Source organism: Xiphophorus couchianus, chromosome 12 (genome assembly GCF_001444195.1).
Source record: "Xiphophorus couchianus chromosome 12, X_couchianus-1.0, whole genome shotgun sequence".
Taxonomy (NCBI): domain Eukaryota; kingdom Metazoa; phylum Chordata; class Actinopteri; order Cyprinodontiformes; family Poeciliidae; genus Xiphophorus; species Xiphophorus couchianus.
The window spans coordinates 26,058,341-26,082,923 of NC_040239.1; the positions used below are offsets into that span (position 1 = coordinate 26,058,341).

General features: G+C 42.4%; 2 protein-coding genes across 4 annotated transcripts; one reads left to right on the forward strand and one right to left on the reverse strand.

Moving 5' to 3' along the window:
• Positions 1-1,696: 1,696 nt before the first annotated feature.
• LOC114154257 (glutathione hydrolase 5 proenzyme-like) lies at positions 1,697-12,276 on the reverse strand. Of its 2 annotated transcripts, XM_028033196.1 has the most exons (13): positions 11,844-12,276; positions 11,375-11,502; positions 11,187-11,273; positions 9,694-9,874; positions 9,435-9,595; positions 9,129-9,275; positions 8,213-8,343; positions 6,704-6,888; positions 6,527-6,618; positions 5,107-5,213; positions 4,887-4,997; positions 4,743-4,808; positions 1,697-1,960 (listed from the first exon to the last, which is right to left on the reverse strand). In XM_028033196.1, exons 1-13 carry the CDS (start codon positions 12,122-12,124, stop codon positions 1,880-1,882), a joined length of 1,758 nt encoding a protein of 585 aa, XP_027888997.1. In that variant the 5' UTR covers positions 12,125-12,276; the 3' UTR covers positions 1,697-1,879. The 2 variants fall into 2 exon arrangements, 1 of the variants encoding a protein (XP_027888997.1); XR_003597536.1 differs by lacking the exon at positions 1,697-1,960 and having other exon boundaries at positions 4,465-4,808; positions 4,887-5,022.
• On the forward strand, positions 5,220-23,963 carry asphd2 (aspartate beta-hydroxylase domain containing 2). 2 transcript variants are annotated; one of them, XM_028033198.1, is made up of 5 exons: positions 5,220-5,368; positions 16,099-16,530; positions 18,880-20,075; positions 20,502-20,615; positions 20,741-23,963. In XM_028033198.1, the coding sequence occupies exons 3-5, from the start codon at positions 19,211-19,213 to the stop codon at positions 20,869-20,871; spliced, it is 1,110 nt and encodes a 369-aa protein (XP_027888999.1). In that variant the 5' UTR covers positions 5,220-5,368; positions 16,099-16,530; positions 18,880-19,210; the 3' UTR covers positions 20,872-23,963. The 2 variants fall into 2 exon arrangements, with proteins under 2 accessions (XP_027888999.1, XP_027889000.1); XM_028033199.1 differs by having other exon boundaries at positions 16,099-16,526.
• Positions 23,964-24,583: the final 620 nt, after the last annotated feature.

A 24,583-nucleotide genomic window follows, 5' to 3' on the forward strand; every position in this document is an offset into this window, starting at 1 on the left:
ACTTCTTCTGCACGCCCCTATTCGTACTTAATCTCATTAAATGTCTCCTTCATATCTTCTGCTTGCAAGCTGGCAGCTTTACTGTGTCTGAGAATGGTAAGTACGATATTTTTCCCAGCTAACGTGACCATATGTGTCTGAACACTTTCTTTCCAAGTCAGTCCAATTTCGTCACCATTAATAAAATCTTTAGGACATGCTGGCCAGCCTCCCTGTTGCTGTTTCTGTGTTGCATTTGGTTTTAATCATTCATATCTAACCACTTTTCATCGCTGTGGTGCAGTTTGCCTTTTCGGTTTTTCAAATTTCGGTTCTGTTGCCTTAGTAGCCAGCATTAGTCATTGTATTTTGAAAATATCAACCCAGTTTGGCACAAATGGTGCACAGCCTCCTGAAAGTGAGGAGGTCGTGGTGGATGACCCTGGCGAGGCAGAATCAGAGGCTGGAGAGGAAGAGGAAAAGTTAAACACTAGTAAAGAACACATCAAGTTTGGTGTTAAAGTGCCTGAGTCGGCAATAGTACAGCAAATGAGATATGAATGCACAAAAACTTAAATGTTGTCCTGTTAATCTGTTCATAGCATATTTTGAGAAATTAATTGAATTCAGAGCTAAATATTGTGAATCCTTAAACAAACACAGTAACTTTTTTTTTTTTTTTTTTTGGTGATGCTCAGGACGTTTTATCAAATTTTTGCCACTTTTTGAAAAATAACTGAAATGAAATTAACCAAAGAACCCGCGCCAGCCATTCGGAGTCAGTATTTGTAACTTCCATCATCAAACTCAGTCAACCAACGCTTCAGTTCAACACAGACGTTCTTGAAAACGAGTGGATGTTTAATTAATATGTATGAATTGCAGCTTTGATTGATTGTGATAAAGGAAAGAAACACGAACCAGATTTTAAGAAGCATGTTTTTTTTTTTACATATATATATACATGAAAACCAAGCGCCACAAACATTTTTGTATATTATTAGGATTCTGTGTCAGAGAGCAAACAAAGAAGCCGAAACTAGAATATGGAAATAAGGAAATCCTCAAGAGCACAAGAAGGTCTGCAAGACAGAGCAGGAAAACCAAGAATAGCCTGTCAAGGGAGCGGCGATCAGCTTCATGTGTGTTTGATATGCAGCAGCCATACCTGAAACCAGTTTAACCAGTTCATTGGGGGCGGGACTAAAGCAGATCCTCACGTTTAGGGTTGTCAGAAATAATCGATATTTCAATATAATCAATACCGCAAAAATTACTATTCAAAGATAATCGTATGCATCAAAATGTATAAAATCTGACCCATTCACTTTTGTTCAAGCTGCTGCTCTGCTTCTAGCGTCGGCGCTGCAGCAACAGAGACTCGACCTCTCACCTCCCTGCAGCTGCTCAGCTAACCAAAACAAGACCTGCTGGAGGAAGCTTCAAACTCTGCTAACATGGCAAGTACAGAACAGGCACATGTATAAAAAGAACTGGAACATTGTGGAAAAGTAACACTTGTCTTTGGTCACTTATTTCAGAAAGGAAAATATATAACGTTTATTGCACAGAGTTGAACATGTCAAACACTTATTTGTTGTGTGGGTAGGTGCCTTGTCCAAACTGATGAACCCTATTTACATGTGAAAAATCAGAAATTATTGAGAGACAATGGCAGCAATCAGTCTTTAATAAAGGGCAAAAATATTCAAAATAGTCCTTGTAACGACATGGAATACAGTCTGTCAGGAAGGCGTGTTTCTGCAGGGGCTCTGCAAATTAAACCCATTTCTCCGCTTCTCTTTCAGTGATGTTCAAGAACAACAGACACCTTCTGCTGCAGGAAGATCTCGTTCATTTTCAGGACATCCTCCGTTACCAGCGTTACTGACTGGTGGCGTCAACAGCCAGCTGTTTCACCCAGTTTCCTGTCGTCAGACTCAGCACAGATATAGCCGTCCTTTTTCTCCACAGCGTTAACCACATTGTAGAATTTCCTTGCTGTTTCGTTTTTGAGCCTGGAAGAGAAAGAAAACACACCGACTACAGCGATCTGACCCTGAAAACCTGTCAGCTGACATGGCAAATTAATACCAGACCATTAACCATTAACCAACCATTAAACCGAAGTAGATAACAGAAGGGGAAGCTGTGTGGAAACCATCCCAAACACAGGAAATGGATGAGGCTAAAGTCTGATTAAACAAAGAGGGAAAAATCTATCCAATTAAAAAAAGGTTTATATGCGTCTTCCTCACAATTTTGGCTGCTCCACTAACACCACCGCCATGATGAAGACAGGTAGGTTGGAGGAAAGTGAACCCAACCCATCCCATCCCATCCCCGCGCTCTGCGGGTTCAAGATGCCAGTGCACAGAAGCGCAGCAGTGGCGCCATCTACCGCCGAGCCGCCTCGTTGCAGCCTTTCTCTGGAAAACTCACACCGGTTCTATGGAGGGTTAGAGGTGACACAATGACATCAATAAACTTACATGTAAATCTCCCACTAATTGATTAAATGTGTCATAAAATTACTAACGTTATTAAATTAAATTAATAATTAATTATACAATAAAATTATAAAATATGCAATTAAATAATCAAATATATCTCTAAATAAAATCTATCTCTAAAAATAATGGATTTCAATAGTAAAATGTCCTTTTAAAGAAAACTTTTACTTAAAAACTATATTTAAATGTAATTATTTTACTTAATTTGACAGTTTTAATTATTTCATGACAACTGTACTCACGAGCCATGAAATAAATACACAGTGAAATAATTCAATGTTATTAAATCAACGTTTTCTTTAAAGGGACATTTTATTATTTTAAGTCATTATCAAGAAAGTATATCTCATTATTTCAAGGGACATTTAATTGCTTAATTGCATATTTATTAATTTAATGAAAAATGTAATTACATATTGATGAATTTAAGAACTTAACGATATGTTAATAATTTTATAATGCATTTAATTTATTAATGGATAATTTAATTTGAGCATTTTTCATGGCATATTTATTATTTTATTGTGTCACCTCTAACCCTCCAGAGATTAGTGTCAGGGACGGACTACCATACAGGGCTATCAGACAGTTTCCCGGCGGGCCGCTCAGCTAGCGGGCTGGCAGCGGCAGCTCACTCTTGTTTTGCGGCGCCACAGCGCCTCAAACTGCGCCAAATCAGACGTCTTATCCACCTGGCATACCCAGCTCCAGTCTGCAATGGACCTGTAAAACCATTAAGCAGCGCAACAGGAAAGTCCGACTGACCATGAACTCATCTTAAATAGCTGATCAGGCTGCGACACAATGAGTTTCTACTGATGACCTTTTTCACAGCATTCTAATTTTATGAGACTGAATTCTAGGTTTTCATCATCTGTAAGTCATAATCATCAAAAATTACAGGAATATTTCATGCTATGTGTGACGATGCTATATACCAGTAGACCTGTAAAAACAGATCACATTAACTTATTGATCAGTCTCTTCCTTTATGTTATGAGTTATAATGTTACCTGCTGTCAAAGGTCAACGTGGCATGAACTCAATCTGAGCTGATCTTGAACTTGCCAGAGGTGGAATCTGTGGAATCTGGCCATAATCCCAATATGTAAAAGTTATGCTGATTACATTTATACATGCACAGATTTTTAGATTTTTATTTTGCACGTTACATTTTAGGATTTACTCAAAGACCTGCTGATCAAGTACAAATACATTCGGACAGCGATTGCTCTGAAAATCCAGTGTTTGTCAATGCATGTATATACAAGACTGTTTTTAAAAAATACATCTTTGGTATCTTTCTACAAATGTGGCCTGGGTAGTGTGGCCAGCGGTCATTATCACTGTGACTTTTTCATCCATCCATTTTCTGTTCTCCCTTTGTCCCTAATGGGGTCGGGAGGGTTGCTGGTGCCTATCTCCAGCTACGTTGCAGGCGAGAGGCGGGGTTCACCCTGGACAGGTCGCCAGTCTGTCGCAGGGCAACACAGAGACATACAGGACAAACAACCATGCACACACACACTCACACCTAGGGAGAATTTAGAGACCAATTAACCTAACAGTCATGTTTTTGGACTGTGGGAGGAAGCCGGAGTACCCGGAGAGAACCCACGCATGCACAGGGAGAACATGCAAACTCCATGCAGAAAGACCCCGGCCGGGAATCGAACCCAGGACCTTCTTGCTGCAAGGCAACAGTGCTACCAACTGCGCCACTGTGCAGCCCCACTGTGACTTTTTCCCCAGAGCTATTAACAGAAATGAGATGAAGAGTAATATGTCAACATCGAACAACGGCAGTCAGCGGTCCTCCAGTGTCGCCAGAGACCACAGGCCCATCAGGGTTGCCAGTGAAAATCTGAAAATGTTTCAATGAAATGTAAAGGGAAACAAGAAGCATTCCAGACTTGCACTTAGAAAAACACGCACAGACTTGCAGTGCTAAAAGAAAAGTCTCTTTTTTTTCTTTTTCTTTCTTTTCCTTGTAACGACACGGGAATACAGTCTGTCAGGAAGGCGTGTTTCTGCAGGGGCTCTGCAAATTAAACCCGTTTCTCCGCTTCTCTTTCAGTGATGTTCAAGAACAACAGACACCTTCTGCTGCAGGAAGATCTCGCTCATTTTCAGGACATCCTCCGTTACCAGTATTACTGACTGGTGGTGTCAGTAACCAGCTGCCTCACCCAGTTTCCTGTCGTCAGACACAGCACAGATGCAGCCGTCCTTTTTCTCCACAGCGTTAACCACATTGTAGAATTTCCTTGCCGTTTCGTTTTTGTGCCCCAACGCTCTGAGAGCCTTGATGACACCCTGAAGAGAAGGGAGGAAAATGGGATGAGGTTAGAGCGATGCAGCGTGTTCTCTGACTGAGACTGTCAAACAAATCACCTCGTCAAACTTGGGTTCGAACTTCACTTTGTTTTCAGAGTCAACATAGACAACCGGAGTATCAATGGCCTCTTTAAGGCTCTTCCCAAACCAAAGGTGGTTGATGAGAGCCTGGAAGAGAAAGAAAACACACCGACTGCAGCGATCATGACGACATGACAACAGTGAGGAGCGTCAGATAATCCTAAATGCTCTTAGTGTGGTCGCCATGGCCACGTACCGAGGCCAGCCCCGTCGTGATCATGCTCCCTCCACTCGCTCCAATCACCAGCGTCTTCCACTTTGACTTCAGCACAACGGGGGTCATGGAGGAGGGGGGCTGCTCCCCTGGAAACACAACAAAAGCAATAAATGACGACGCAGACAACTGCAGTTCAGACCGATCACTGTCAGCAGAACAAGAGGAATGATTGGAAACGGTTTCTACGGAGCGCCAGTGAATAAAAGCGAGTCAGAGAGGGAAAGACGTGGAGCTAATTTTGGTGAGTCTCATCTTGTGCTCAGTCTCTTATCTCTTATTATCAAATTCTAGTTTATTATTAATAAGGGGAATATTTATGCAAATTTCTCTTCTTCCACACTCAGACACTAAGCTATTAAACGTAGCAGACATGCCTTACAATTATTCCTCCCTCTTGAATATTCAGATTTCCATGCACTTGACTGGCATTTTATTTGAACCTAATTGTGAAGCATGCATGGCTTTCACAATTTTTTAAAGTGTAAGATGCATTCATATTCAGCCACCAAGAGTTAACACCTTTCGCCACAATTACCGTCACGCTTTCGACGCTCTCTGAAAGCACATGTAGGTTTGTTGGGATCATTTTCAAACGGCAGAAATAAACCGTTCATTAAGAATATTTTCTACCAGACTGGTTTCGTCTGTCAAAAGTATTTTGGCTCTTTTGCTTTGGGGTCAATTTTCATGTTTAATTTGGAACAAACAGAAGGAAAAGAAGAGCCAGCAGCTTTATGAGTTTGTAATCTGATACTGACAGGCTTTCAGCGACATGCAAATCAATACAGTGTGAACTGCACACCAAACAAACCATTAGACACGAATAGATAACAGGAGAGGAAGCTGCACTGCAAAAACACAAAGTCTTATCAAGTAGTTTTGGTCTAGTCACCAGCGCAAACACCTGAAACAAGACAAAACAAAATATAAGAGCTTGTTTTTAGTTAGTAATTCCTTAATACTGATGAAAAAGTATAAGTTCCACTGGTATATTATTAATCTTATAACAAGACATTTTTCCCATGTTAAAAGTGAAATAATCTGCCAGTGAAACTAGTACTTTTTTAATCAATGCTAATTAATTATTTACTTAAAACAAAGCTCTCATATCTTGCTGAAAAGTTATTTTGTCTTATTTCAAGTGCACTAAGATATTTTCACTGGACCAAAGTGAAAGTGTCGGTAGAAGCCATCCCAAAACACAGGAAGTGAATGAGGCTGATTTAAAAAACAAGGGGGGAGGGATAACCTGTCTTTCTCACAATTCAGGCAATTCCACTCACAGCGCTACCATAATGAACAAAAACAGGTAGTCATAGAAACAAGTTGTTGCATATCAGAGGATCGTTCCCAACCAGCTACAGTAAACAATGAAAATGCGTCAGGTTAATCTGATTACCGGGAAAGATGTTATCGACCCTTCCACAAAAGTCCGACAGCTGGTTGTTCAGGAATATCCCAGTGCTGGGAGAGTAGACCTTGGAGCCAAACCTGTTAAGAACATGTGCAAGTCAGACACCGTGACGACAAAGTGAAAATAAACAGGGAACTAAAGCAGGAGCGATCGGGTGCTGACATGTAGTTGATGGTGCTGGTGACGGCGACGGCTGACCCGTCTTCGGCCAGAACGGACACGTGCGTGGTGCCCAGACTGTCCAGATACGTGGTGAGATTGTAATACTGGTTGTCGTGTGTCCTGTCGCTGCTGATCAGGCTCCCTATGTGTTTGGCAAAACTTTCTGCTATTATTTCCTTTGCCATCTGTGAAAAGTAAAGGAGAACACAAGATGAAAAATGAAAATGAAATAATAATAATAAAAAATTGCATTTGGTTATTTTCACTCATCTGGCTTTTGATGCTATTTTGCTTTTTAAATCTTTAAAACTTTACAGTCCAACAATCTGAAATCTATCATTGGTAAAGATGGAGGGGATTTTTTTTGGAGGATAATTTGCACTGATAAACCAGGTAAAACGTATAGAGAATATTACTGATCCCGACTTAAAAATACACCTACTCAAATCAAAATGGAGGGCAACAGGATCTGGATTACGACGTTTGAGAACAGGAAAAGCAGGAGTGACATTCCATAGCATGTTTGCGAATGCAAGTCACTCTGGAACATGGGCCAGATGTAAACGCTGCTCCGACCAACTCACTACTGACTTCAGCGGGCTAAAGCCGAAAAGGTCATTTAAATTTGCCAGTCAAATTAAGTGTGGAAGATTATGATTCTGTTTTGCGGTGTTTTCAGGAACTGAACCATATCCAAGCTCTACTTAAAAAACGAGCTGCACCGATTAGACATTTTTTGGCAGGTTTCTATAATATTACATCAAACGTTTTTAGCCTGTCGGTACAACGGGTTCCAGAAATGTCCTTCTTGCTTTCCTTCCATTAAAAGGTAATCGGCTATAAACACTTGAAGCACTGCCGACATCCCACCATGTCCCTCTACTACAATGCGGGTTCAGCATCTTTAGATTAGGTTTGACAAGGTCCCCTCACATTAAAAAAGTGCTTACAAGCTAGCGGCAAACCAAGAAAGTCGACCCCGGGTTACTAACTCTGTCTACCCGGTCATGTATAATGGCTACGGTGGAATAAGACGACTAATAACAACAATGCATAGGAAGAAAGAAAAGGAAAAAGTGCTGATTTGAGCTTCACATCCTATCCAGTTTGTCAATTGCGTATGTGAAAAATTAGCGTTAAACACAATTGATTTCAATCCACTTATCCATATTACAACCAAATTATTAAAGCTGTCATGTTACCAAAATGCAATCATTATTACATTTATTGCATTGATGGTATGATGCGTTTTACTGGTTGAGAAAAAATTGGATTAACAACTTTTTGACCATCTGGTCAGGATTGCAAAAAAAAAAAAAAAAAAAGACGTCTGATTCCGATCAGCAGCTGATTTCTTGGTGCCATCTCCAACATCCAGATTGCATTATTATTTGCAATCTGGATGTTGCAAATAATATTATTTATTTGTAAATTATTATCTGTAACAATTATTTGTAATTATTTGTAAATCTATGAACCCATACATTGAATGTTTAATTTGATACTTACTTTGTCTGATTTGAAGCGTGGGTCCCGAATGTGCCTCTTTAGTCCGTTGGCAAATTTAAAAGCTTCAACATAGCGGTGATAAAACCGAATCTTTTCCTCAACAGAAAGAGGGGCCGACCTCATCTGATACTCTGCAAACCAAGATAGTTGTTTATTTAGACATATATCTTAAAGGGACAGTATTGTGTTTTTTCCATTTTATAGCACAATTAAGTAACTATGCTACCTTCAGTTGTGATAAAAATGCTATGCATATGAAATATGACTTTTCTTTACGTCCTGATTTAACGCCTTGAAATTGGGTCACTGTCTCTGTAAAAACTCCAGGTCTTTCTGAAACTCCTTCAGGAAGTCACCACAACGTAGCTCCTCTATTAACCCTTCAACAAGGTGTTTTTTTGTTACCAGTGTTGCTCTGAGAAGTAGCTCCTATAACGAGCTCAGGAGATGTGCAGTTCCGCCAGGTGTTTGCTAATTGCTACTGGCTAGCGTGAAGGAGCTGAGCGAGGGAGTTGCAGGAAGGGCTACTCTGTGAGGTGGAGGCTTAGACACTGCAGCTCTGAGGAGGAGCTGAACCTCGAAGGCGGAGCTAGGTCCCACCAAGTGTTTTGCAATGGTTGCCACAGGAAATTCAAGAATTTCTCAAACATGCATTAGTCAATCAAGGCAACACTCCAGGTATGTTTTTGAAGAAGGAATAACATTATAACACAATGAAAAGCTCAACAAGGTTTACATGATACGTCGATTTAAACTGAGTTGTCACTATGCAATTGCTTTCAAAGATTGGTCAAAGAATTAAGGATAAATGTCCTGAAAGGTAACGTTCCCTGATTTTTTTTTTCTACCACGTTTCAATTTTGGAAGTAAGAAGTAAAAAGAAACAGCAGCTCTGACGTCTGCGTCCGGCAGGAACCTTTCATGATGTTGAGGACGAGGCTGAGGAGCGGTCCTCCTGACGGGGGCGGGGGTATGTACATCTGGTACTCTCCCACTGGGGCAACCCACGCCTCGGTCACTGTGGCCTTATATGATGCCAAATCTTCCAGCGTCAGGTTTCCTCCTGGGCAAAAACAATGAAAGAAAAACAACAATCTTTGTTTTGCCGAAGCAAAAATCGTGAAAACCCACAGCAGTCCACATAAACTCTGATGTTTGATAGATCTGGGGCGGTCTGAGTGAGTACTGTGTTCATTTGTAATCGAAACTCTGAAGGCAATACCTTCCTGCTGCACGTCACGGACTAAATCCTCCGCTACCCTTCCGGTGTAGAAGGCGTCCGCTCCTTTGTTTGCAATCAGCTCCAAAGTGTCGGCCAGTTTCTCAAACTTGATCTTGTCTCCGGTCTTCAGCAGGGTTCCAGTTTTGTCTGAATATAGTTTCCTGAGAAGAGGAAGAGGAAGAGAGACGCGTAAATCTGTATCCCTCATATTTTTGAGCCAGACTGTGTCTTGAGAGAGACAGAGTCTGTTTCTCTCTACCTTGGGGTCAGCGAATTGTTAATGAGTGGGATGAACAATCCTTGGACCGGAGGAATAGGGAATCCCTCTCTGGCCAGCTTGATGGTCGGCTGGAAGAGCGCGGCCCACGGCAGTTTTCCATAAAGTTTGTGCGCCAATTCGTAGCCTCGAATTTCCCCCGGCACACCAATCCATTTGCTTCCTGCAGAGATGGAGGAAGGGACAGAGTTAGAATATGTCTGCTTTTCTGCATTGTGCTGCTACTGGGCACAGAGCAGAATTGAACTAACGTTGAGTCAGTCATAAATAGCGCTTTTAAACGCTGCTAGTATTGACATCTTCTGCCTTTCACTCAATAACTCTCATCCTGGCTTTCTTGATCCCCTTCATCCACTGACACACAAGTTTCTTAGTGTCTGCGCCTGGAGAAAGTTAGGTGACAGAGCATTGAAATGATGCATCTGTTTTATGTTGAAAGTTTACAGCCAGCTCTCCTGAGTCGATTCTTTGTTGCGTAACGTTGTACAGACTCATATCGTTGCCCTTCCTTCTTTTTTTATTTTATCTGCCATTATTTATCTATAATCCATTCCCTAACATTCTTGTATAATCTGTATAATCTGTGCATATACAGTAGCTCCCATATTTATATTTATACACAATATCTATATCTCTTGCTATAACCCCTTATAGTCCATACATACATAGTCTTGTACATCTGAAAATAAATATTTATATCTTGTAGAGCACTTCTGGATAGATGCAAACTACATCTCGTTGCTTGTACTTGTGACAGTGCAATGACAATAAAGTTGAATTCTATTCTATTCTATTCTATTCTTTGCAAAATATCTCAAGCTCACTCAGATTACACGGAGAGCGTCTGTGAACATCAATTTCCCAAGTTCCAGCAGATTCCAAATCCACTTTGGACTTTGAATAGGCCATTCTAATGAGTCGGGCGGTGTATCTCTGATGGCAAATGCGTGTCGCACCTTTCAGTTTTAACACAGCAGAAGACCAATAATAAGCTCTGCTCTCCAACGTATCAGACTGCACTTCCAATTGAAATCTACAGTGACTTTTATAAGGTATGGAATTACGTACTTTTTGGTTGCGTTTGATATTATTGTAATTTATCATGCTGCCTTTGAACAGTGCCAAACTTTTTTTTGGTCTCACAAAAACAGACAAAAAAAAAAGATGAAAAGTGAAAATGACCTCAAACAGAGAGACTCTGTGCTTATGTGTCGCATGAAATTCAAATGAAACACGCAACAGTCTCTTTCAAGTCACCATGCATGAAGTATTACTGCAGGTCCAGAAAAATAAAAATAAATGAAACAACAAAAATAAGCTTTCCCTTTGAGCAAATGTTTTCACATCACACCGAATTCCTCAAGATCACCGAGGCCTGCAAGAGAGCTGGTAACACATAGAGTGGGAAAGAGAGATAAAACAAGAAATATGCCCTCTGCAGATAAGGAAGCGCATTCAGCAGTTTGTCTACCTACCTGCCCGGTTTAATGGGCAGGACTTCAGCAGATCAGGGTCCACCTTTGACGGCGCCGTCTCCCTGGAGTTGATGATCTTCACTTGACCTTTAACAGGATATTCACGGAATCGGTCATTATCAGTCTTCGTCATTACATCAACAACACCGGCGCTGCACGCGTTTGGCTACATGTAGACATTTCCTCACCAGATCTGTCCATCACGGTGAAAATGGACCCCCCTCCGATCCCCGCGCTCTGCGGGTTCATGATGCCGGTGCACAGAAGCGCGGCGATGGCGCCATCTACCGCCGAGCCGCCTCGTCGAAGCATGTCCCTGGAAAATTCAGGCCGGTGTTACTGCTGCGTGCCAGATGTTATTGCTTTCCATAGGTGTTTGCCGTGCCGGGCCGTGCCGAACCGAGTCGAGCTCCATCGTAAATTAACTGCATGCGACAAAACAATCCTCTCAAACACGTTTGTTCCGATTCTGACTGAGTTTTAAACTTTTACACACCACAAATGCGCTTCTAGGTGCAGCAGAGCTCAAATAACCTGTAAGGATAAACATCAGAATGTCATTCGTGGCAACGTTTTCCGGGAAGGCGGTGATAAGTAAAGCAGGTGTGTGCAGTTTCCCAATGACTAATGAAGAGAAAAGTGTTCATCGTCACTCACCTTCCAATCTCTGAGCATTTCCTCGCGTCTGCGGCTACGGCAGCTTTCGAGAAAGTGTCGTCCGCGCACCTGCGTCTCGTAATGACGGTTATGATCACGATGATGGCGATCATAACAACAACAATCAGCGCGCAACAAGTGTACACCCTGGCCTTGGATCTCGCCATGCCTCGCTGCTCTCGCTGTGCACCAGGCTGGAGAATCCAGCGATCTGCGGGAGTGAAGGGCTGCGCACCTGGTCGGACCAGAGGAGGCGGGCCCCGCTGGGCCCCTCTCCACATCCCGGTGCGCAGCACAAGGAAGCGCTGCAGAAAAAAATAAAGTTATAGTAACAACCCAGGGGATCGATGCCAAGTTTTTCCCCGCTACCTTAAAGTTTCCTAGTTGTGGTTAGTTTTGTTTGGTGCAAATATGCGGAAATGTAACTGGAGGCAAAAATCCGTTGAACACACACACACACACACACCCCCACACACAAACTACTGGGTTGAAAAAAGAAGAAGAAAAGAAAAGAAAACCAGTTGGGTTATTTCTCAAACTGCGAGTCAAATATGAACCGATCCAGACCCGGCTTGATTTAACGCAACATCATTTGAACGTTGGCTAGAATTTTATTAATAATAATAATAATAATAATAATAATAATAATAATAATAATAATAATAATAATAATAATTCTATGGCAAAACGTCGGTGGCGTGGGCATTGCCATTGTTGATTTTATGGTTAAATCAAAGTTTTACCGTAAAAGAAAAATGTCTTAACTTCTGGGAAAAGTTTTAAATCGAACATAAAAACAACTTATAAATGTACAAATGTAAAATGGACAAATTACTGTTTTCACCGATTAATTTATTCATGGCAGCCACGTCAAGTCAACAGTTTATATGTATGCCATGTGTACTGTACATGGTATACATAGTAGGCTATACACGCATGTATTTTTTATGTATGGTAGCAAATTTCCTGTCACAATTTTCCTGTTTATTATTGTCTTCTAATCAGTGTAGTGAGCGGAAATCGTTAACAAACAAAACTAAATCTTGCCAGTAGTTTGTGTTTGTTTGCAAAGATACATTTGCAATTTTGCTGCCATTGATGTTCTTAGCAAAAAACTGCAAACCTGCCGAAACACTGAGTTCCTTTAAATCAAATCTAAAACCCCACCTGTTTAGATTTGCCTTTAATGACAGGAACATTATTGGATTTATACCTGATTATAATCATTCACAGCGATTTGACATCTAATGTCTATTGCTTGTTTTATAATCGCTTCCTGTAATGTGTTTTTTTTAATGATGTGAAACACTTTAAGCTGCCTTGTTTCTGAAATGTACTATGCAAATTAACTAGACTTGATGATATCTTTACCTTTACCATTCACACCATCCATCTTATTAACCTGCTCTCCTCTGCAGGCTGTAAAAACTGTGACAGGTTGATGCTGTTGGGGCAGAAGGTCAAAGAATGTGAAGTCAGGCTTGTTGGGTTGGAGAAAAAACAATAGAAGAAGATTCGCTGTTCTTCACAGATCACCATTTTGAGCAAGAGTCTAAATAGCCCACAGCTATTGCTGCTATAGTTAGAGGCTACAGCAGCAATAGCTGTAGGCTAACATAGCCTCAGCTATGGTACGTTATTCTTCTTAACCCACTTTTTCACTTATTTAACTTTTGGGTTGAAAATCAGACAAAGTATTCCAGTCAAACACGAAACCCTGTTTTAAGTGCTAAGTCATCCGGGATCTAGTTCCAGTCCGTCTAGTCGACAAACATATCGAAAAGCAGGTTGGGGATTTAATGGTAATTTTAGTACTTGCGTTAATGCGATTGGAGGCACTAACACAAGTACTGCCTGAGGGGGAGGAGGCTGAAGAATCTTGAGCTACAAATACCTAAGATCTAGACAGGTTTTTAATGAGGCAAACCAGGCTGAATGTACGAAAGCAGAAATTAGAATGGGATAGTTGTTGCCGAATAACGAGGAGGGAAGACAGACAGGACTTTCTATCAATCAATCAATCAAATTTTATTTGTTGTATTTTATTTGTATAGCACTAATAAAATTTGTGCTATACAAGGCAGGCATTTCAAAGTGCTTTACATCATTACAAACACAGAAACACAAAGCAACATAGAATCAATAATCAAAACACGACATTAAGTCAAATTCCATCAATAAATTTGGAATTGATTACATTTCAAATACAATTCTAAACAGGTGGGTTTTTAGTCGAGATTTAAAAGAAGTCAGTGTTTCAGCTGTTTTACAGTTTTCTGGAAGTTTGTTCCAAATTTGTGGTGCATAGATGCTGAAAGCTGCTTCTCCTCGTTTGGTTCTGGGGATGCAGAGCAGAACCAGAACCAGAACCGGAAGACCTGAGAGGTCTGGAGGGTTGATACAACAACAGCAGATCTTTAATGTATTGTGTTTCTAGAATATCAGAGGCAGCACACAAGAGGAACAGGACGAGCAAAGTACAAAACACTCCAACCAAAACAATACTACCACTGAAATTCATACATTTGTGGTCATAACGTAACGTAACGTAACATAACATAACATAAAATTTCTAGATTTCCAGCCTCTTCTCATTGGCTCCTTGTAAAATTCAGAATAGGGTGTAAAGGGGAAGCCTTAATAATTCACTGTAATAAAATGTTTTCCCATCTGTAAGCAAATTAACAGTTGTTTAGTACTGAAAAAAGAACTTGCGTGGAAACTCTTTTTATATTTTTATATAAGTCATGAGTGTAGGAAAGCCTTTAGCTCTCTCTGCCCTCCTCCACGTAAAGCCACGGCCAGCCCGGGCTCTTCCGGGGTCCAGCATGGCAACGAACTGTCCCCTCACCCCACCATAACGACTGCCGTGATGAAAACCTGGGAGGACGCGGAGCATCCTGGGAAATGCTGTCTGCAGTACAAACAGAAAGGCTGGCGATATGCGGAAGAGATAACTAGTGCACAATCGGAAGTGGGCAAAGTTTACTTTCAAAGTAAAACCATTTGAGGCAGATTGGGAGCAATATGTGCTGGATCGTATCACACGACTTTTTGGATCGATTGAAAATAAATGATCATCCCTACATCTCTACGTGACGTATCTGTAAGCAGCAGAACAAGTGGTTGAATCAAGCCGGAAGAGTTCTGCACATTTTGTTTCCCACATCTGTCGCCTACTCATGTGTCAGATCCAGATCAATAGCTTTTGCTAGAAAATGTCTCGGCAGAATATAGAAGTGGAATCAATTTACTTGCAAAAAAATAAAACATAAAATCTTCTAAGGTGCGGCGTGCATCTCAATACGTAGAAACCTTTTGCTCCAATTACAGCGTAAATCTGTTCCAGCTTTCACATCTTGACACAAATATTTTTGTTCCTTCCTGTTTCCAGATTTGCTCTAGTTCAATCAGATTGGGTAGAAAGCATGTGTGAAATCTCAAATCTTCCCAGAGATTGTCATTTGGATTTCGGCCCAGACTTTGACTGAGCCGCTCTGACTCATGAGTAAAATAGGCTTTGATCTAAACCTTTCCGCTGTAGCCTCTGGTTTTCTGCAGGAAGGTGAATCTCTGCCCCAGTCTAAACGGTTTTTGCAGCATCTATCTGGTTTTGTTCTAGATTTAATTTTTATTTTTACCAGCAAGCTCCTAAAGATAAAATTTCTTTCAGAGCTTGCCAAGATCACCAGTGCAGTATAAAATATATAAATATATTTAAATTACCATCTGTCTTCCCATCCTAGCTGCTTCCCTATGAAACAAAAAAACCTCCTCACAGCATTATGCTGCCACCACCATGTTTCACAATGGGGGAGGTGTTTTCAGGGTGATGTGCTGAGTCCGTTTCCCGCCACACGGCATTTTGCATCCAGATCGAAAAGTTCAACTTTGTGTTTTATGTGTGTCTCATCGTTGGTGCCCAACCCTGGTCATCAGGGCCACTGCTGCCAAAAAAAAAGAGTGGGATAATTTGCAGCATCTATCTGGTTTTATAATCGTCCTGTAAATTTCTCCACGTTGGTCTCTGACCTACTGGCTATGTTCATTTGTCTTCATGGAGCTGCTTGTTTGCAGGTATTCTCTGATATCTGTTTTCACGAAACATCTATTTTGCTGAGATTAAATTACACTTACTTTCCCTCTTGTGCTATGCGCCGCTATGTGTTGCTCTGTCAAATAAAATTATAATTAGGTGACCTGAAAAACGTGTGCTTGAAAAACTTTGTAAGGGGTATGATTTTTTTTTTTACAGGGCTTTATTTTGAAAGGAACAAGCGGAACCAGATGGTGATACTCCTCAACATGATTGACTCTGGGTGTCTTCCCCAGAGAAACGTCAGTATTTACATCTATATTTTCTGAAGGCATTTCCGACACTCTCTGTTCGCCTCCGACAGGGATTCCGCCCGTCGGTGGGACCGCTTCCGATACACATATTATTATTATTATTATTATTATTATTATTATTATTATTATTGTTTTTTTTCTTCTCCATTTCCCCCCCCCCATCCATGCAATGGTGGCGAGCTCCGTCCGTCTTTGTGTGATTTGGAGCGGTTTCCTGTGATGTTGCTGAGCGATCCCCGTCTGCCGTGTACACTGCAGTGGTGCGCAGCGTCGCCTGGAGAAACACCTGCGCGCCTCCGCTCTCCGCCGGGCGGCCTCGGCCACGCATGCTGAGTAGGTATGGATGCACAAAAAAAAAAAAAAAAAAAAAAGCCAGCGCATCACTACGACATCCACGCAGCAGCACCGGGCAGCATCAGACACGGGGAAGCATGGGGCTCTGTTCTTGCGATCGGCTTGTTTACCAGTGGTCGCTCCCGCGTTGTGTCTTTTGGTCGTTAGTTTGAATGGCAGATGATGGGTTGCAACTCTTCCACTCTAATGGCTTTTAAACAAAAGGGGTCATGAGAGCGTGTGTGGGTGTGTGTGGGTGTGCTTGCCGTGGATCACAACAGGAGCTGCTGCTGAGGTGTGTGTGTGTGGGGCGTGGGGGCGTCTTGATGCTGTCAGGCAGGATGGAGGGGAGGATCTGCTGGAGCAGGAGAACCGGACCATTTTTGGTGAGAGCTCACCGTGGAGTGATCACAGCTGACGCATTGCACTCCTCGCCTTGTGGTTCCTGCTGCTGCTGCTGGTCCATTAGCATTATATAATCACACTCATGTAATACAGCCTTCTTTTGATACTAAAACCCACCCACCCCCAACACACACACACACACACACACACACACACACCCTCCTCTTCCCCCAGGAGGCATTTATGCAGCTCCTGCTGAGCAACCTATGAATGCCAATTATAACTGTGGGTGGGTTTCAACTATGTTTATGTTTACATAATTGTGTGTTTTGTGTGTATGTGTGCGACGCTCAATCACAGGAAAGGGAGAGATTTGTTTTAAATGCAGCAATGTACCCATGACTCATGGCTTTATAAAGTGCAGTACAGAGGAAGTGTGTGTGGAGGGCTGGATATGTGTGTGGGTGTGTGTGTGTGTGTGTGTGTGCGGTGTGCAGTCATGTTCAAGTCCAGCAGGTGTTTATTACATGCAGTGAATCAAGACGGCTCTTTGCTAGTATAAAGAGACACGTGTTACATATGGCGTACTTATGCCAGAATCATAGCAACGCACAATGGGTTTCTCCTGTTAGTCTCAGCAGTAGGCCTTGGTCAGTGTAAGATGTTCATGGCGTGGTAACCTGTAGGTTAAACGAATGCCACACTTTCACAGTATCTAGACAAAAGAAAACTGCGAAACAAACGTCAATTAGAGATGAAGCGATCAGACATTTCTTGGGCGATACCGATTTCCCCTTGCCTGCTGATTGGGATTATTCAAACTTTTTCTCTAGGGATTGTAAAATCAAAAAATATCTATGTTTTAGTTTCTTTGACAGAGTTAGTAGTTTTGAATCCAACTAATAGTTAATCAATTCAAAGATTAAATCCACTTGTGCATCAGAGCACTTGACCCTAACCCCTATCTGTACGTTACTACACTAAAAAAAAGTCACGCAAGGTGCATGTTGTTGATTGACTGAAGACGGAGGGCGATGCATGTAATGAAAAGACAAAAAATATGTTTGTTTTTTTTTCAGTATTTAATATGCCGATTACCAATCAGAGCCAATCAAGGGAAGGTCAGCAGATTCCAAACTCTTGAATCGTCCATCACCACCTGTGGAAAAAATGAAGCCCCTCTATCTTCTCCCAGTGATAACTAGAGAAAACCAGTCAGAGCCCAGAGGCAGGTCTTACAGCTGTCAATCACAATCTTGGGTGGTGCTGCTCATCCCCTTTCACCCTCACCCCCTTCGCACTCTGCTACCGCCAGCAGATCCTGCTGTGAATGCTAAATCTAGTTAGCATAGCTACTGATAATGCTGGATGAACAGTTTACCTGTTACGGTGAGTTGTTTCTCTGCCATTAGCACGTTTAGGAGCGAGTACATGAGATTCCTAAAACCTTCCTCCTGGCTCTGATTGGTTGTTTTTGGTCAGGAGGTGCATTTCTTTCTGATGACAGCAGTAGCTCAGGACGGAGATGGAGGAAACTGATCTTTTCATCTGTCTCCTAACATACTGTCAAGACATGGTGACAGTGAAAAACATATTTAAAATTATATATATATATGCAGTTTTAACAAACATGTGGCTTGCAGCTTCTCTGCTGTTTCTCTGCTGTGATGTGTCTTGTTTTTAACACCAGGAAATACTTCTAATGCAGATGACTTCTCTCACGCAGATAATTTGCAGTGTGCAGCAGCAGGTTCGGGAGGGGCAGCGTTACTCTACTCTGTGTTTTGTACAGCAGGAGAAAACTCTGTTCACGCCGGTATCTTCTCTAACCTCTCATAAACCGTGGGATAAAGCGAAACCTTCGGGTTTGAATACCTAACTCAAACAAAATCCATATACCTTAACACCGGCAACCAATCCTTGCCCTCTCAGCGCACTCCAACGCTGAGAAATGTTACACCCTGTTCTCTTTTGTCTCCCTTCCTCCCCTTCTGTCTTTGTTTTGCAGAGAAGAGACAACCCTAGGCCAGGTGTCTGTCTGCATTTGTCGGAGAGAGAGGGAGTCGCGGAAACACTTCACGGCCCGACACCATGCAAGCAGAAACCTACCCTCACCGCAGAGAGCTGAAATGCTAGACCTGAAGAGCGAGAGCGTCACATCCAATCAGCAGACTGTTTACATCGGAGGCGGCCACAAGAGCCGCTTGACACTAGACTCCATAACAGCAAGCGTGTGGTTTAAGGCCCCCTTCAGTCACAATCAAGAAAAGACGCATTAACTGATCCTTCATCAGCACTTTGTACTTCTGTTGGGTTCAGCAGCCCAGTGGCGAGCTGAGATGGAGTGGTCGCTGGAGAGCGTGAGGGAGATGGTGGCTGGCGGGATGCAGTCTGTGAGGGAATGCGAGATCTGTGCGTTCGCCATAGCCATGTGCGTGCTGCTGCTGTTCATGTGGTACTGCTACAGAGTGGGCCGCGAGCACGGCACCAGCCCCTTGCGAGGGAGGTACCTGAGCGGGACCAGCCGGATCGGAGGGGTCGTCGGGGGTTTCATGAGCTCAGACTGTCGGGGCAGGGGCAAAGGGAAGCACGGGTCACTCCTGGAAGAGCAGAACGGCTTCGCCTTCTGCCAGTCGTCCGAGTGCTTCCGATGCACCAGTGCCGGCGAGAGCCTGAACCAGAGGCTCTACCACAGCCTCCAAGAATACGCCAAGCGCTACACCTGGTCCGGTATGGGCCGCGTGCACAAAGGAGTCCGCGACCAAGGCCGGTACCTCAACAGCCGGCCAACTATCCAGCGGCCTGAGGTCTTCTTCCTTCCCGACCTGCATTCGGCACCGTTCTTCTCCAGAGAAGTGCAGAGACACGACGTGGAGCTGCTAGAGCAGAGCTTCCCCGCCCTTCTGGCCGAGTTTGAGAGCATCTATCACCAACCCCCGGCCCGCAGCGGCTCTTCCCTCCCACCGGGCTGGAAGGCTAACAGCACTCCTCGCGGTCAATGGTGGACTTACTACCTGGTGAACCAAGGCACCCCTTTGGTCCTCAACGTCAGGAGATGTCCGCGCGCGTGGCGGGTGCTGGGTCAGCTGCGCACCTTCATCGCCAACAATGTCTTTGGAAATGCCTGCTTCTCCGTGCTGACGCCCGGAGCTCTCATTACGGAACATTACGGTCCTACAAATGTCAGACTGCGCTGCCACCTGGGTAAGAGGGTTAAGTGAACTGAAACTGAAGAGGCTCGCTGTGTGTTAACCTCAGTGCAGCATTTATAAGCATATATAAAAAGAGAAAAAGGTCAACATTGTAAATCTAACTTCAGTCCTTAGCGTCTGTATCCTTAAAGTGTGCTATTCTTCTTCAGACTCAATTCTCTTGAGTAATGGAGGCGGATGGGTGAAATGTGCCAAACGTCATTATTGTGCTCTCTGCACCTGAGCTCTGGTTTTATTTCCATCTGTACTCTCTGATATGACTATAGGTGCACATGTTTACTCTTGTGAAGGAATATCCTTTACAACAGCACCCTGTAAGGATACAGAGACTATGGATGGACGTTGGATGGCAACGAAAAGCATTTTTCTAATTTTACACTTGACGCATGGATAAAGCTGTTATTTTCTTCTCTGCCAGGTCTCAGAGTGCCTCCATCCTGTGAGCTCGTTGTTGGTGGAGAGCCACAGTGCTGGTCTGAGGGCAGCTGCCTGCTTTTTGACGACTCCTTCCTCCACAGGGCTTTCCATGACGGTAAGAGGGGATTAAAACCGACACAGTCTGATGTAAGAAACGGAGAACATCTTCCAAACAAAGTCAGTCGTTGATTTTTTCTTTCTTTCTTTCTTTCTTTCTTTGAAATGTGGTTGTTTGCGTAGGCAACCCAGAGGATGGCCCCAGGGTGGTGTTCATGGTGGACCTGTGGCATCCCAACGTGGCTGCTGCCGAGAGACAAGCTTTGGATTACATTTTTACCCCGGGTCGCTTAGAGGACAGGGAGGGGAAATAGTTGCGAGTGAGAAACCATTATTTTTGAGTGAGAGACCGTTGGAGTTTAGCGTCTGTATGATTGGGGAGCGGTTCTTTCTCTGCCTAGAGACCAGCTTTTCATGTTCACTGTGTACATATTCTCCGGCTCTCACAGTATTACTCATGACTCTACTCTGCAGATAACCAGACATTGGGCCTCTCTTATCAACTGCCTTTTCACCTGTGGAGCCGTCAAGCATCGTAGTAAATCCGTATGGTCTTATTTTATTGCCTATACGTAGAACACTTCACCCAAACCCTGTCAGTTTTAAACATTTTATCATTTTGGTAACATACTTAAGAGGTCTTGTTGTACCTAAAGTTTTCCTGCACGTCGATGAGTCATTAGTGTTTATTTCAAAGCTTCATATTTCCTTTAAGTTATGCGTTATCCTGTTTACACAGATTGGTTACTTTTTGATCTGTATGAACGGATTGAAAAGTGGGTGTGATTGTAAATGAAATTTGAATTCAAGGGATATTTGTCTTTGAAATGATGAAGCGCTTCAACAGAGGTGTCTGCTTCGCTGTTTAAAAGTCAAAGAGCAGAGTGAGCCCGATAACGAGAAAGTACACACATCTCAAAGGAAACATTTTGAAATGATAAAATGATGTCAAACAGCCCATTGCAATGGTAACCCCTAGACACGGCTTTTGGCATCCGAGATTTCCGTTTGTGTAAGGGTTAGCCAGGGAGCTTCAAGAGAAAAACCGAACAGAACTGTTGCAGAATTACGGCATGCAGATGTTGTTTTTGTTTTAGGCATTATCACAAAGTGAACAGGATATACCAGCGCTTCTCAATTCCAGTCCTCAGGCCCGTCTGCTCTGCATGTTTTAGTTGTGCCTCTATTCCAGAACCGCTGATTCAAATGATTGCATGGCCATCAAGTGCTGCAGAAGCCTGTTAATCAACCACCGATTCAATCCAGGTGTGTGGCAGAAGGGAAATACCTAAAACATGCAGGGCAGGGGGGTGTGAGGACCGGAATTGAGAAACGCCAGGATATACCAAGACAGAATAGAGCACTGAACTCCGGCTGGGGGTATTTTCTGAGTTTGAAAATAGAACAAAAGGGGGCAACTTAAAACTGTTTTCATAAATGATGCTTAACATGCACTTAGAGAACTCTAAAGGAAGCACACACTGAAATTCCCACCATTATTCAACAATCATGCAAATGATTAATATTTATTTTTTTACAACATACTGTTTGGGTTATAATTTAACTATATTTACTGTACATAAACCTTCATGGTTAAGATGCCATTTTTCCTAAGTACCAACATGTGTAGTCCTTACATCTGACGTAACCTGTTGTTTATACGCTACACGTAAGATTACAAACTACTGAATGTTAATCTGCATATATTTCAGTGTTGTAACTAATCGATCCCTGCGTTGCATTTTTCTAACTTTGGGCTGATTTTACACAAGAAAAAAAAAAAAGCAATTCTGTGTACGGACATGGAGATTGTTTGTTTTGATCACCAGCTAAAGCAGTTGAACGGTTTGGTGTAGATAAGGAGCCGAGTGCAGGCAAGGTTTTAAATGAACCGAATCCATTCATGACATTTCTTAGAACATAGTGGGTCCGTAGGCCAACCAATTTGGTCAACTATTAATGAAGCCTCTTTTGACAACATGGAAATCCTGCCTACATTCCCACAAGGACTAAAAAAAAATATATCATTTGGTATTTTCTTTTATGTGTCTCTACAATTCCAGTTGAATTTGGATTCAGATTTTCAGGATTGGAGCACTTTAGAGCGTTTACATTTCTCTGAACGACTGCATTTCTGACACATTGTCAGTGATTGTGTTACCCGTCACAACTGGCAAAAAGTCACAATTGCGCATAGTCTTTTTTGTTAACCTACACTTTTTTAAAACAAAAGCACATCGAACCACATTTAAGCAGCACAGAACTGTTGCATAAGCAGGAAGGGATGACTTTTAATTTTTAATGAAGGGCTGGGTACATTAAAGCAGGGAATCTTTGGCATTTTTTTTTTTCTTCTTTTACACGCACATCCAGACAAAAGAGGCACTGCAAACTTTTTTTTGTTCTTTTTGCATCAGGAATAGGATTTGATAACTGAGGTCCAATGTCGGCGAAGATTTGAATGTTTACAGTTGCGGATGCTGTCTCCGACCCCCACGCCTGCCGGTGTGGTGGATTGTTGTGCTCCCCTTTGAAAATCAGTCCTGTTTTCACTGGACACGGTTGGATAAGCACATTTCAAGCTGCAAATCGGCCTGTGCAGCGAAAACGGACAGGTGATGGATGTTATTTATGTATTTATTTATTTTTTTGGGTAACATTTACTAAGCTCTTCTAATTTGGTCGCATTTGATACACCCGGTTTGTATTTCTGTAAATACGTTCGAAGTGGAAAGAAACCCAAAACCCTGAATGCCCCGACATGTGCTGAAATGACTCTCCCCGATGCTTTAACTATTGTGTTGTCTTGATTTTATTAAATAAAGTGATTGCTAAAGTCATCCTCCGACTGAAAAAGCCTACCATGAAAAACAAAACAAAAAAAAACCCCAACAAAGTTTTCGATAGATTTGATCGGTACGTTCTGTGAAATGTTTATGAAGTACTCTCTTTGTTGTTCTGTGATGTTTTCTTTAGATCACTGTAATTTTGCAGCTCGGTATAAAAGAAGTCACCAACCCGTACTCACTCGGCAAGCCTCCATGAATACATGTGCGCAGGCGGTGAAAATGAATCCCCTCGGCTTTACTCGTCCGCTGCAACTCAAGCGACCCGTGTTCAGTTCTGATGTTTACAAAGCCGCGGCCATTTACACGCCGTCTAACGACACCAGACAACACTGACTGCTATGTGGAGCTGTGCATAATTGGGTTTGAAAATCAACAGTGCTGCGAAAACCGGTGAAGGGGAGACACTTCCAAAGCGCTGGCTTTGTGCACGCTGTCTGATGTGGCGCCCATTTTGTTTACATTTGGATTAAGGATTTTGTCCTTTAACACTTTCTTGTGTGGATTTTGAACAGTATTTCTGTACATTTAATAAATGGTGGAGTATCTTATATAAACCAGCTTGTGTCAGGGGGTCTTCACTTTTGCACAGACGTCGCAGGTCTGAATCTAATCTTTTTAAGTGTACGGTTTCGGTTGCGCCTTTCAGTTGACTGAATAGAGCTGTTTGGGGAGTTAGGCCATCTGTGCAATCCCTTCTTTAGCTCTGACAAAAGCCGTGTTGTAAATGTGTAATCAATACTTGAGAAGGTTTTCTGGGGAGGATTGCGTCCCCCTGAAAAGCTTCCATCAACAGAGTACAAAGGGGAAATTGTATACATGTATAACGCTTGGCCTGTATTGTTTATGCAGTTTTAAAAATTTATATTAATGCTGCCATTTTGGATAGATAGATAGATAGATAGATAGATAGATAGATAGATAGATAGATAGATAGATAGATAGATAGATAGATAGATGATTAGATTCTGTTGAAATCTCCGATTTTTATGTTAAAAAAAGAGACTGTGATCAATGTTAAAATGAGGATAGAGGTGAACCAACACCTTGTTGGAAATTCCTTCAGTTCTTTCATTGATACTCTCCTAGCAACCCACCTGACCAGTTTTCATTCAATGACCGGATCAGTTTCCTAAGTGCGTGTTTGACACTGACAAGGTTCTGCACTTTACCAGAAGAA